Here is a 14,756-nt window from a genome sequence, read left to right as displayed (position 1 = left end):
AGTTTGATGGGTGTGTATGTAATTGACTGACTTCTCTTTGGAGACCTCAGCCTGCCAGCCTGTAGGCGTTCAGCCCAAGCCCCACCATCATCGGGCAGATACAGCACCTTGTTCCTATATCAAAGTCTCAGGTCATGTGTCCAGGTCCAGGCCAATCGGTTGTGCCCAGGGAACTCAGGACAGCTTGGCACACAGGCCCGCCTCACCCATGGCTGTGGACAGAGCGCGTCCACCAGGAAGGTGGCCCCGCAGAGCGCGGGACTCATAGACACTCAGGAAATGTTTACAGCGGCCAGTGAGCAGCCTGGTGTTGAAAGTGGCCCCATTATCACTGCCTCTGTGTCACCTCGGCTGTGGGAGAGCCCGGGGCATCCGTAGACGTCCTCGTTTTGTTGAGGCAGAAGACAGGACCTCTATGCACCTCATCAACAAGAAGCTGCCGTTTGCCGGTCCCTCATCGCTCAGGCCCCAACGACGTGGGAGAAGATAAATGCTTCCCAGCATATGTGCGGAATATCACTTTACACGTTCATAACTTGAACATTATGCAGAGGTTCATCAAATTTTATTTCCCTTCCTCTCCAAGGAGAACATTTCAGCTTAGCTGGGCTGTTCACTTTTTTTTTTTTCGGTGCCTTCCCTACAAAGAGCTCAGAGCCCACAGACAGATGTCTGCTCAGATCTGCAAGGGGCCCAGCTGCAGGGCTAAACTCCTGCAGGGGCCAGAGTCCTTGAGACCAAAGCCAGGGACATGAGAGAAGAGATCCTTGACCCCACCTGCCCATGTTTCTTAATCCGTGGGCCCCAAGGGGTGGCTATGGGAAGAACAGGGGTTTGGGAGTCCCCTGACCTGAATTTTCCAGTTCTGTTGCCTGACTGCTGTGTGACGTGGGGCAAGTAACTGAGTCTCTCTGGGCTGGTTTCTTCTCACCCACGGTAGGAGAGAGCCCAGAGCTCTCAGCATCTCGGGAAGCTTCAAATTGGATGGCCCAGGAAAGGTGGCTAGCGCAGTGTGTGGCTTAGGAGGGCATTTTATCTGTGGCTTCCTGTCCCTTCTGCTACTGATACAAAGTATAAAACTCGGTAATGACGAGCTTAGGACAGAGCCCAAGACAGTGCAGTAGACACTGGGCATCTAATAATCATGTTAATAACCACAGCAATTGGGTGGGTGCGGTGTCAGGCGGGCTGTGAATACAGAAGAGGGGTGTGGGGTCAGACATGTCTGGGAGAGGGTGCAGGTTTTCTCAGATGACGCCCCCTGCCCCTGCCATTCCTGCCATCGGGAGAGGAGCCCCTGACTGAGGACAAGATGGGACCCTGTGGGGGTTGCTGGGGCAGGAGGGCCTGGACTGCTGCCCCCCCACCATCACACCCCACCCTTGTCCTGTTGGATTTTTCTTTGCAGGAGCAGAGGTGTGACTGGGCAGATTCTAAACTGTTTTTCAGAGTTTTGCAATGTAGTGGTGTGTGGAAGAAAGGTATGGGTGTGTGTGCACACGTGTGTGTTGGGCTTGTCAGGGAGGCTGAACCTGCACGCCCTGACTCTGAGCGGCCTATGCCAACTCTGAGAAAGATCTGGGATTAAACCCTCCCAGCCTCACCCTGCCTGTTGGCCCCAAGGAGGGCGGCTTAATGGGGCCTCCCAGGGGAGGGGCGGAAGCTGCAGGGTGAAAAGTTAAATATTTGCAGATCGGGGCTTTTGTGAATGCTTGATGTTCAGATATGGTTTAACAACACGGGAAGGAAATGAGACCCTGTTGGATTGGACTCCAGGGGGAATTCAACTGAGCAAACATCCCGCCTTCCTTGGGGAAGCTGCAGGGGGTGGGTTCAGCTCAGTCAGTCCAGTTCAGTCGCTCAGTCACGTCTGACTCTTTGCGACCCCATGGACTGCAGCACGCCAGGCTTCCCTGTCCAGCACCAACTCCGGGAGCTTACTCACACTCATGTCCATTGAGTCGGTGATGCCATCCAACCATCTCATCCTCTGTTGTCCCCTTCTCCTCCTGCCTTCAATCTTTCCCAGCATCAGGGTTTTTTCAAATGCGTCAGTGTTTCGCATCAGGTGGCCAAAATATTGGAGCTTCAGTTTCAGCATCAGTCCTTCCGATGAATATTCAGGACTGATTTCCTTCAGGATGGACTGGTTGGATTTCCTTGCAGTCCAAGGGACTCAAGAGTGGATGGGTGGGAGCGAGCAAAAGCCTGGGGCTTCAGGGAAGGCAGCTTCTCCCTGCTGTCCCCACGCCGCCCTGCCCCAGGATCAGATCTCCCAGTCATCCCCTTGCTCCGAGGCACAAGGCGCCCATCCCGGTCTCTGAACTTCCAAGTTCATTCGCTTTGTTTACTGGCCTCCTCCCACGCATGCGCAAATGGCAGGCGCACGGCTCTTTCTTGGCTCTCGCTCCGCGGCTGACACCTGGAACCACAGGGGCTCAACAAGTTATTAACTCCGCGTAATAATTATATTGTTAATTATAGTGGTGCAGTTCCCCCTCCCCGCCCCGCCCCGTTCGAGGGCCTTGCCTGTACGCTCTCACTCAATCCCGTGGAAGACGCGAGGAAATAAACCCAGGCTGGAATAAACCTTGCAATTTATTAGCTGAGGGTCCCCAGGTGAATCACTTCACCTCGGAGACCTCCAGCCTCTTCCGTCACCTGCCCAGCCACCTGGCTCTGGTCTACGGAGCGCAGCAAAACACCCTGGGTGCTGCGATGGGGTCTCCTGGAGGTGACCTCAGGTGGGGAGCTTGGCACCACCCTGGGGGAGGCAGAGGATAGAAAAGCCTTCACAGGTGAGGTCTCGAACCAAGTTTCTGTTTATTTTTATTACTTACTATTATTATTTAGCCTACTTGTGGGATCTTAGTTTCCTGACCAGGGGCTGAACCCAAGCCACCTGCATTGCAAGCACGAAGTCCCAACGGCTGGATCACCAGGGAAGTCCCAAGCCAAGTGTTTAAAGGCAGGGCCAGCACTCCTGGCCAGGCGGGTGGGAGGTGGGGGGACATGCTCCCAGGCAGAGGCAACAGTGAACAAAGGCCAGACAGGCGACAAACAAGGCTATTTAGGAAAATCTAAGCAGTGTGGTGTGATTTGAGAGTGGGGAACTGGTGGGAGTCCGGCCTGGGTGGCTCATCTCTCACCCTCCTGCAGTGTTTGGGGTGGGGTGCTGGCCCAGGGGCAGATTAGATGTTACTGGGGTGAGAAGGTGGCATGGGGACCCTCCCCAAACCTCCGTCCTGGGTGCTAGGCCTCATGGGGCTCCCTGTTCCTACCTGGGGAAGCAGGTGGACATAAATCATTTTTCACAGCAGAGGGCCACCCCCTCTTTACCCATCCCTGGGACCAGTGCAGAAAGGGCCACAAAGACCCCATTCCTCGCTGGCTCTGCTCTGGCTCCGGTATTCAGGGAAACTTTTTGAAGGGCTGGTCTCCACCTCCTCACCTCCCACTCATAGCTTGACCTATTGCAAGCTGCTCCCCACCCCCATCTCTGCAGAAAGAGCTTCCAGCTGCCCCGAGAATGGGCATACCCCTTTCCTCCTGTCCACCCTCTCCAAGCTCCTACCAGCCACTCTTCCAGGTCCTGGGTGCACTCTCCCAACCCCTCCTCCCTGTTCTGTTGAATGGTGATGCTCCCAAGATCGGTTCTAGGCCCTCTTTTGACATTGGCCTTTGCGGTCATGCACGCACCAGGACTTTTGTGTTCTTGGGCCCCTGCAGACCCCTGGCCCCACATCCAGCTGCCTCTTTGGTGTTTCCAGTCTGGATTCCCAAAGGCATCAAAAATCAACATGGTGGGACTTCCCTGGTGGTCCAGTGGTTAAGATGCCGCGTTCCCAATGCAGGGCACACGGGTTCAATCCCTGGTCGGGGAACTAAGATCCCACATACCTCGTGGCATTGCCAAAAAATGATAAACATGGCCAGGACCCATTTAGGATGGTCTCCTCCCAAACTGGGTCCTGTTCTGCGCCCCTCTCCTTTCCTTCTCTATGCCTTCCCTGGGTAAGCAGACATCTGTACATCTTGCCCTTCATATCAGGACACCCCAAATCCAGTGCTTTCCCCCGTGGGTGGGTCACTTCTCTCCGTCTCTACTCCCGTCATCCTCATCCAGGGTGGCAGCTCTCACCTACTGGAGGGTGCTTTGCCCTTGGCATCTGTCTTCCCCCAGCAACCAAAGTCTCTTCTCTCTGCTGATGCGATCAGGGTGCCCCCACCCCCATCTGTCTGCTGAAACACCCCAGTGCCCCGCCCCCACAGCCCCAGGACAAAGGCCCAGCTCCTTGTGGTAACTTACAAGCCTCACCATGGACTGGCCCCCACCCCTCCCTGCTCAAGCCTCCCCTCCCCTGGAAGTTTCCCGGACAGGTCGTTCTTCTGCTTCTGTTGTAGCCTCAGGACAGCTGTCCTCTTCACTTGGGGTTTCCCCCTTCTTTGCCTTGTCGATTCTGGGCCTACAGATCTTACTTCAAGTATCCACCTTTTTTTTTTTTTTTTATCTTTTGGCCACACTAGAAGTGGTATTTTAGTGAACCCGCATCCCCTGCATTGGAAGTACAGAGTCCTAACCACTGGACTGCCAGGGAAGTCCCTTAAGCATCCATTCTGAACTGGACGGAATCCCCCATCCATTCTCTTCCAGCACTGGCCACGTGTGCAAGCCCCACAGGGCTGGGATGCAAGTCCACTCCTTTTTAAATTCCCGAATACGGGTTGGATGGAGAGGGTGACAGAGAGCAGAAGGGCAGAAGCCTCTGGGGCAAGTTACTAGCCAGTCTGTTGGCCAAGGTGACCTTCACCCTCTGGGAGCTGCCACTGGATTTGCTTGCCCAACCTTTCTCCCGATTGCTACCGCCATGCTGAATGGCACCCTGCTCATGTGGGCCCACCTCTGTGACTGCTTGCCTGGTCTTTCTCATTGTCCCCAAGGCTGGGCTGAGGAAGGGACTTCAGAGATAAGTCAGGTCTAGAGGTTTCCATGTTGTCGGGGGCCCCTGAAGCTCTTGAAGACGGGGCTGGGATTGGGGGGTGGGTGGGAGTTCCATTAATGCTAGTGATCGTTTTTCTGAGTAATAATTTGTAGCCCATGCAGTTCCGAAAATAATCTCAAGGTGCTAATGTCTTGAGGTCTCTTTTTAAAACCCAATTTCAGAGATACGGGAGGTAAAACTGTCAACCGCACACAAAGATCAGGGGACGGTGCTGGCACTGTGGATATTTATCTTCCCTGTATTTTCCGGATGTTCTGTATCATGAGCTTGCTTACAAAATGGCAAGAGAAAAAGAAAAAACCAGAGAGAGGCTCTTTCTAAAAAATCCATTTATTTCCCCGTCTTAGAATGGCACTTCTAATGGGATGTTATAGGATATTAATCTCCTATGCGTGGTCATTTATTTGCCAGATTTTCTTTTAATTTCATCCTTCATTCCATCATCAGTGCATCGTTTAAAAATCATTGTGTTCTTTCTCCCCTGTGACTGTTTCTTAGCCGTTTAACCTCTGAGACGTGTCCAATCACAGCTCCCTCTTCCCCGTCTTTTTCCACTCTCACTGCTTGAATATTACTTCTCAGTAATGCCTCACACCTTATTTGTCTTTATTGGGGTCCTTTGATGTCACTGTTTAGTCTCAAGAGGGGCGAGATGCCCAGAAATTGGAGATGGCGCTGTGGGAATTTCTGGACTCTCCTGAGATTCACTTGATAACCAGCCCTTCGTGAAAGGAAAGTAAAAGGCACAGAGTGGTCCTTGAGATGGGAGCAGTCTTGCAGGACAGCTGCTTCCTAACCTCCACCTTTTCTCCAAGTATCAGCCCAATGGAGAAAAATGAGAGGCGGGGAGACTCCAGGCGCACTCCTACCCGACCATCACTACTGCCAGTTCTTTTGGTGATTCTCATTTGTAGCTGGGACTCTGGGGAGGGCACGGAGACCTGCACCCAGACAACAACCTAGGAGGTGTTTGAGCTGATGCTTCCAGGAGGCTCACAAGTGCCCAGAGCCCATGGTCTAATGCCTGGTTCCTTAGATGAGATCTGGGGACCAACAGAATCATCCCCACCTGAGAACCTGTTAGAGTCCAGACTCTCAGGCCCCACTCCAGACCTATGGAACCAGAATCTGCATTTTAAAAAGCTCCTCAAGTGATCTGTGGTTACTGGCACATTTGGGGAAATTGGGCTGGAGGACAGAGCAGATGCAGCCCCGGTTATGGGTCAGAAGAGGCCCGTGGATAAAGAAGAGGTCTGCACCTCTGTGCTGCTCAAAGTATGGTCCCCAGACCAGGGCGCATTTGCAAACACATCCATGATAAAACGAGAGAAACTGAGACATGTGTTTGGAAACTTTCACAGTGAGTTGACATCGCTGGTACACCCAAGCTTGCTTTTTTTGTGTGTGTGTTTTCATTTCATTCTCCAACAATTCATTTTTATTGTATTTTATTAAAAATTTGGTCCAAAGTAGGTTGAAAATTAAAGGTGGGGGGTGTAAAACCTACCTCTTTATCAGATGATTTGAGAAGCGCAGCGCATAGACTGCCACCTTATACCAGGAAGTGACTGGAGATTTGGGAACCAAGCCAGCCTGGGGCAGTGAGAAGGCGGCTGGCTTTGAGGAGGACACGGAGCAGGCATGGTGGGTGGAGGGCAGGCTGGGAACTCTGTGCTGGGAGGCTTGGGACGCTTGCCACAGCAGAGGTAAGACCTGGTGGACCCCTTGCCAGGGTCTCAGCTGCTGTGGCCACACTTGTCCCTGGAATAAGATGTGCAGGTTCCGGGAGCCTCCCTGCAGGACAAGACTTGGGTTCAGACTCTCAGATCCTTGAAGCCGCCCTGCTCCATCACTCACCTGCCTCCTTCTCTCCAAAGAGCAAATGCCCAGATTGCAGATCCTGTGGGTCATCGATCAGTGACCATGTAACAGGGTGGGCACACACCTCACCATCCTTTTACACACCTGCTGGCAGTCCTGGGAGGGCCCAGGAGTGCCCGGCCCCACGTTCCATGGGACGTCACAGTGCCGGTGTACCCAGGGTGGATCTGGTGGAGCTTCTGCCAGCCAGGAATCTGCAGGGCACAACGGAAGCATGCTTGAGCTCCAGAGACCGATAGACCTGAGTTCAAATCCCTGCCCTGCCACCAGCCCGCTGCCCCTTCTGAGCACTGCTTCACCCCCTGTGCCCCCTGCTGACCCTTCAAAGTGCTTATTTAGATTCATGGGTCACCTCTCACATTACCATCAAAACACAAAACAAAACAAAACCTATCTTCAGGAAGCATGTACTGTTTCCTGGAGGAAGTTGTGCTTCAAATTAAAGAAGATAGTCATCTAGGGACATCTGAGTAATTCCTTTTCTTTTAACGCAAAGCTCAGCCTTCCTGGATGAACCCAGTGGGCTGCTTGTAGCCACAGCTTGCTCGTACTCACGCTTAGTCACTAAGTTGTGTCCAAGTCTTTTGGGACCCAATCGACGCCGCTCCCCACCCCCCCAGGCTCCTCTGTCCATGGGATTCTCCAGGCAAGAATACTGGAGTGGGTAGCCATGCCCTCCTCCAGGGGATCTTCCCAACCCAGGGAAAAATTGAACCTGTGTCTCCTGCATTGTGCTTCTCCTCAATTCCTTGCCTCCCTACTGCCCCCGGCTTCCCTCCTTTCTAACGTCCCTTGGGATACTTTTTGCCATCGTTGTGCTGGACCCCAACACTCCAAGTGGAGAAGAAGATTAACTCCATCCTTTTTCTGAGTTTAAAGTGTTTGCGGGGGGACCAATGATGAAACAGATTGAAAGTCAGTAGGGCTACTCTGATCTGACCCTCCCTCTATGTCGGATCCTGGGCGCCCATCCTCACAGCAACCAGTGGGGCCGTGGTGTCTGTCCTTGTGGTCATTCCCATCACCACTGTTCTGCCAATGGCCTTGTAGAAAATTCCAGAACACAGAGATTCAGAGCTTCTGGTGAGTTGCCCATTCATAGCAGAGCTGGACTCAACCACAACCCCGCCTTCCTGCAGGGCCCAAGGTCTCAGTCGTACCCAGAGCATCTCTTGTCCTCAGGGGTTTCCTGCCAGGAAGCATGGGGTGAGGGGGCGAAGGGTCAGAGCTCTTGCTGTAATTGACATTGCTGGTACACCCAAGCTTGCCTTTTGTGTGTGTGTGTGTGTTCATTTCAATCCCCAGAAATTCATTTTTATTGTATTTTATTAAAAATTTAGTCCAAGGTAGATTGAAAATTAAGAGGGGGAAAAGCCCAGCCTTTATCAGATGGTTTGGTTAAGACCTCTTCGAGTTGTCCTTGTGGGCCCCAGCCCAGCAGGAGCTTTCTAACAGGCAAGTATTCTCATATGTTAACTATTGAGCTCTGGGCCTCTTAGCAGCAAGATTTGGGTGTCCAGGAAGTGGGGTACCATGCCAGGCACAGTGGTTCTCTCCTTAAACATCAGCTCTAAGACGGCTGCCAGGGCCCTGCAGACCTGTTATTTTCATTGGCAAACCTGGTGGAGAGGGCCGCGTTTGTGCAAGGAACTAGCTCTTTCCAGAATAGCCTCTCAGCACGGCAGAAATCAGGCAGACCCGGGCCGGATCCCAGCTGCCTCTCTGAGAGGCCAGCATGTCCTTTGTCTTCCAGGATGCAGCCCCAGCATCACTTCCTCCCATGAAGCCTCCGCTGGTCCCCACGCAAGTGGATCTCAACCCTGGCTGCACATTGCAATCACCGGGCAATTGAAAACTCCCCTGGTGATGTCAGGGGACCTCCATGTGGAGAAACACTGGCTAGACCAGAGGTTATAGCTCCAAGAAGCTAGTACATAAGAACGTGAAAATGTCGGCGCTCAGTCATGTCCGATTCTTTGCAATCCCATGGATTGTAGCCTGCCAGCCTCCTCTCTCCTGGGGATTTCCCAGGCAAGATTATTGGAATGAATTGCCATTCCCTTGTCTAGGGTATCTTCCCGACCCAGGGATCGAACCCAGGTCTCCCGCATTGCAACAGATTCTTTACTGTCTGAGCCACGAGGGAAGCCTGTAATTATCTGCCGAACAAAACGGCCCTTCATTTACATATCATCTGCAGCGGCTTCCACCTGCAAGGGCATTTGAGTAGTTGTGACGGAAATCATCTGGCCTCTGAAAGCTCATATATTTACCATCTAGACCCTTCAGAAGAAGTTTGTTAGCTGCTGAACTAGACAGTCAACCTATTCAACCTTCGTAACATCCTTCTCCCTTAAAACTTAGCACATGAAGTTGTGATCATTGGTTCGTGTGTATGGCAGATGGGAGCATCTCAAGGGCTGGGACCTCTTTGAGTTGTCCCTGTGGTCCCCAGCACAACAGGTGCTTGCTAACTGGCAGATGTTCTCAGATATTGACTATTGAACTCTGGGCTTCTTAGCAGCAAGATTTGGGTGTCCAGAAAGTGGGGTGCCTGCTGGGCACAGTGGTTCTCTCCTGAAACATAAGCTCCAAGGTAACTAAAAGCAAAGTAAAGAACAGAAGGATGATGTCAAGACACAGGGCCACAGATAAGGGCTTGGAGGTACCTGCAGTGTGCTCTAGGACATGCAGTTGTGGTTGGAATTGTTTCTGCTTCAGGGGACTAGGCTATATTTGTCTAAAGGTACTGCTCAGCAGTAAAGAATCTGCCTGCAATGCAGGAGATCTAGAAGATGTGGGTTGGAGACCTAGGAGATGTGGGTTTGACCCCTGAGTCAGAAAGGCCCCCTGGAGAAGGAAATGGCAAGCTACTCCAGTATTCCTGCCTGAAAAATCCCATGGACAGAGGAGCATGGCGGGCGACAGTCCAAGGGGTTGCAAAGAGTTGATCACAGTGCATGTGTGCGTGCGCACGCACGCACACACGCGTGCACACACACACACACACACACACACACACACACAAAGGTACAGCACATGAGCCTGGACCTCGTGGAGCTCTGGAATGTATTTGGGTTACCCATGGGTGAGTGCCGTGTGGGCATATGGACCTGCCCATTCTCTGACTCTGTCTTCAGTGGGGTGGGGGTGAGGGTCTAGGTCTGGAACCATGTTGGAGAGTCTGTAGTTGCCTCCACTCTGACCCTTATCAGCCTCTGCTCTGAGCTTGTCACCCATCCCTGGCCATGCCAGTCCCTCTGGACCTGCAGTGAACTTGGGATGCCAGAGGAGAAATTCTCACAGCTGTTGGCAGGAAGGAGAATTGTGGCAGACGTCGGAAGACCAGGGCTTTGTTTCTATGTAGAAATATCTAAGGGAGTTGTTTTAATTTAGTTAAGAAAAGTGACACAGCTAATCAAAGTCTTTTGCCCGCAAATCAGAAAACAGAGGTAAATTGAAAAAGAAGGCTTTCAGGGAGTGGGGAAAGATTAAAAAAATAAAAGGCTTCAGATTTAATCCCCTTTATTCTCATTATCTGGGGTTAATCACTGTTAACCTTTTGGTGTACGTTCTGCCAAGTAGTGCTTTGTGCATATCAGTGTGTAATTAAAATTTTTAATTAATTAATTAATTAATTTTTTGACTGCACTGGGTCTTCGTTGCTGCCCGAGGGCTTTCACTAGTTGTGGCAAGCAGGGCTACTCTCTAGTTGCAGTGCACGGCTTCTCGTGGTGGTGGATTCTCTTGTTGCAGAGCGTGAGCTCTAGAGCGCCGACTCAGAAGTCGTGGTGCATGGGCTTGGTTGCCCCGTGGCATGTGGAATCTTTCTGGACCAAGAATCCATCCTGTCTCCGCTGCCTTGGCAGGCAGATTCTTAACCCCTGGACCACCAGGGAAGGATTAGTGTGTAATTTTTCAGATACACTGCACACTTTCTTTTGTCATATGCCATTTGTGCGTGATTGAACATCTTTTTGTGAGAGCGCATAGGTTTGCTTCCCTATTCTGCCTCCAGTTTATCAGCTGGATGGCACCCGATTGGTCACGTCACCTTTCGATACCTCAGTTTCTTCATCAATCAAATGGAGGAATGATGCCCATCTCACAGGGCCACGGGAAGGATCCCACGGGGCAATGGTGCCAAGTTGCTTTGCTGCGTATTCTCCGGCGGGAGGGGCTACACTTTTCCAGGTCCTGGGTCTCTGCCAGCTCAGCCTGATCTTTCTTACGCCAGCTTTTGGCTTCTCTTCTTTCCAGGATGGAGAAGGGGGACGGGCATGAGGAGGAGGACTTTCGCTTGGACTGCCGCCACGAGAGATACCCCGCCCGTAAGTGGCCTCAGCTGCAGGAGCCGGTGCTGTGGATTCATAGGCCGTCTGAGAAGAGAGGACCCTGGAGACGGGCCAGGCAGAGCTCTCCCTGCACCCCTGCATTCCCCCCTAGACACATGCTATAGAGGGCGGAACTGAGGCTGGGGGCAAGAAGAGCAAGTCTTCTGCATGCAGCAGCCACAGCCCTTGGGATGGGGTCGGAATGCTAAGGAAGCAAGAGGGACACGGGGTGCCTTAAAGACAGGCAGGGGAGCCACAGCTCCATGCAGGCCGGGTTCGCCATGGGCCTGAAGGGACAGGAGCTCTGGGGTGGAACTAGCCAAATCAGGGGGAGTGACAGCTCCCAAGATCTGTTTGAGTGGTGGATGCTCCCAGAAGCTCAGAAGGCTTCACTGTACAGGACAGAAACTAGGGTTCCTGTGCAGAAAACAAATGTCATAAAGCAAAAGAGAGGTCAAAAGAGAGGAAGGCCATGCTCCCAACAGAAAAGAACGGAGCTGATGCAAGATTAAAAGGGCAGAGCCTCATCTGAGCCTGCTGCTTGCCCGCCCTGTGCTCCCTGCCCACCCCACTCTGTACTAAGGACTTTTTGTATCTGATCTCCTGTTCTTGCTGACTGCCAATCCCGATAGCTAGGATTACGATCCACACTTTGCAGAAAGGAGGGCTCAGAGAGGCGGAGCCACTTGCCAAAGGTCACACAGCTTAGCTAGTCAGTGGCAGGGCTGTTAGAGCAGATGCTGTCAGGGCCCTGCTCACATGTCTCAGACCTGTTAGGAGACTGCGGTGCCTCCCAGCTGCTCATATCTGCAATTCTGTGTCTAGGGGCTTGCTCCACCTCCACCCACAGAAGGCAGGCAGTGCACAAGGAGCCTGGCACATAGATACCCCGGCTCCCTCGCCCCTTGAGTAGGATCGCCTGGAGGTGTGTGATTTGCAGGATTGCTTGAGTGTTACCAGTCTAGTGGGCTTCCAGGTGTCTCAGTGGTAAAGAATCCACCTACCCAGTGCATGAGACGAAGGAGACACAAGTTCTGTCCCTGGCTGGGAAAGATCCCCTGAAGGGGGAAATGGCAACCTGCTCCAGTATTCTTGCCTAGGAAAATTCATGGACAGAGGATCCCGGCCAGCCATGGGTTCACAGAGAGTCAGACACGGCTGAGTGACTAACACACAGCACCATGTCTAGCAGCCACCTGGGGTTGGCCACCTTCCCTCCCTGGGCCACTCTCCCCCTCTGCCAAGTTTTGCTGCACCTCTGTAGTGTCTCCCGTTTGCTCTAATTCCCTTCTCGGGGTCTGCTTCTGGGGAACCTGAATAAGATGGCAGAAATTTAAACTCAGGTCTGTCTGACCCCACCCCCTGTGATCCTAGTAACTGAGTGAGGAATGGCTCTGACGGGAGAAAGAAGACAGAAGTGGGTGAAGGAGCCTGGGAGGAGAGCTGGTTGGGGAGGAGAAGAGGGTCTGGTCTCCATGCTAAAGGAAGAGGCTCCTGGGGGAGGCACCATTCCAGGAAGATGATCAGAATGCTGACTGTTTGCCTGAGGAACTGGGGTGCATGGTGGGCACATGTACTGTGATTTCATGTCAGGTGTCAGGATGGGGGGCTTCCTGGAGGAAGAGGTCAGGAACCAGGGCACAGAGGTGGCTGGGAAGTGTTATCTCCTCTGATAACAGAGGAGAGCAGGAAGCACATGCTAGGGATGGGCTGAGAGCCCTGGCATGTTCCAGAGCCGCACCACAGAGCACCACCGAGTCCCTGCTTGGAAGGGCATCACCCCTTCCCAGGGGGGCCCTGCAGAGTGGGCAGGAAGTCCTGGGTGGAAAAAAGTTGTGGGGCTTGTCTTGGGGGCAGCTGGGGAGACAGGAGGAGGAAAGGCCAGATCCCTGAGGCCTGAGGATGGAAGAAAGAGCTGAAGGAGTGAGTCTGGCCCTGAAAGCAAGCCCTCAGATGGAGAGTGGGGACAGCCAGGCTCGGGGGAGCCACAGAAGCCCTGCACCCCCAGCCCAGCCCTGGCACCCACTTCACCTCCCAAGCATCAGATGCATTCCCCTGGTCAACAGCCTGTGGAGAATTCCATCTTTTGTGCCCCTAAAAAATACTGAGAGGCTCAGGCGCTCCATATTGGTGCTAGAGATGCAACCAGGAGCCAGATGAGACAAAGCCCCTGCCTGTGAGGCGGGGAGTCTAGAGGAGACAGAGTCAAGTGAGACGTGAACTCAGAAACAAATAAGACGATCTCAAGTGCTAAGGAACGTGATGATAAAGCGGGATCTAGGAGACCCCTTTAGAGGCATCTCTTTGAGGAGCAGCTGGAACGGGGACTTAAGGAGTGAGAAGGAGTCAGCCAAAGAGCCTTCTGGGCAGAGGGATGGCAGGTGCTGGGTCCCCAGGGCAGGGACAGCCAGCCCTGGAGGCCTCGTGGCTGGGGTGGGGAGAGCAGTGGGGAGGTGGGGATGGATGGCAGGCCGGGGGGTGGGGCTGGGGGATCCAGGAGGTGGGACCATGCAAAGGAGTTGGCTCTGCAGTGGGGAGCCCAGGGGCATTTGGAGCAGGGAAGAGACTTACCCAGGTTATTATTATTATTATTTTAGTATTTATTTTTTTATTTGGCTGCACCATGTCTTTTTGTGGCACATGGGATCTCAAGTTGGGGCATGCAGACCCTTAGTTGTGCCATGAGGGCTGTTAGTTGCAGCATGTGGGGTCTAGTTCCCTGACCAGGGATTGAACCCAGTCCTCCTCCATTGGGAAACGAGGAGTCTGAGCTAGTGGGCCACCTGGGAAGTCCCTTACCCAGGTTATTTATCTGTATCTACATCATCTTTATCCATACCCATGTCTACCTGTCCTCCTTCTGTCCATCTGCACTGTGGGAAAAAGGACGGGAGGGGAGGAAGAGAGAGACCAGGAGAACAGTGTAGACGCCGTCGCCATCATCCCAGGAGTGATGGTGGCCTGACCTGCAGCAGCAGAGATAAAAGTGGGCAAATTCAAAAACCTTTTGCTGGAAGAGTTGTCAGAGTGCTTGTCTGTGTTCCTCCAGAGCAGATCCCGAGATGAAGATTCAACAGCAAGTGCCTTATGTGGGGCATCACAGAAAATGCAAATAGGCGCCGGGCAGGCAGGCTCAGCAGGGGAGAAAGCAGGTGGCAGGTGAAAGTCACCTTCCAAGTGGTCATCAGTGGAGCCTCTGCTGGGGGACTTGGCGTTATACCCCCGGCCATGGCAGTAACTCTCCTTGGGCACTTTGTGAGGGCTACTGGAGTGGGGTGGGGTGGGGTGCATGAATCTCCTGGGGTGGATTGGAGAAAGTCCACAGGAGGTGAGCAACATGCTTCACTTGGGGGAAGGGGGTACCCACAATATCAGCTTGTTTGATTGGAGGTAAGGGATGGGCTGGGAACCTAGGATATGCTCGGAAGTTTCAAGTCAGCCATCAAGGGTCAGATGTCACCCACTGATGGAAAAGGAGAGGATGAATTTGAGGGGGATGCGATGGTATGGCTTCTGTGTCAAGTTTTAGGGGTGTGTA

The 14,756-nt window shown here is 52.9% G+C and overlaps 1 protein-coding gene across 4 annotated transcripts in view; it reads left to right on the top strand.

Annotated features, from left to right (window-relative positions):
* GSG1L (GSG1 like) overlaps positions 1 to 14,756 on the top strand; it is a 253,377-nt gene that overhangs the window by 225,965 nt on the left and 12,656 nt on the right. For all 4 annotated transcript variants that reach the window (XM_043914577.1, XM_043914579.1, XM_043914576.1 and 1 more), the window contains one exon: positions 11,145 to 11,215. In XM_043914577.1, coding sequence (XP_043770512.1) covers positions 11,145 to 11,215 — 71 coding nt within the window. The remainder of the gene's footprint in view (positions 1 to 11,144; positions 11,216 to 14,756) is intronic.

Source organism: Cervus elaphus, chromosome 10 (assembly GCF_910594005.1).
Source record: "Cervus elaphus chromosome 10, mCerEla1.1, whole genome shotgun sequence".
Lineage (NCBI taxonomy): Eukaryota > Metazoa > Chordata > Mammalia > Artiodactyla > Cervidae > Cervus > Cervus elaphus.
This window is presented reverse-complemented; position numbering and strand designations above follow the sequence as displayed.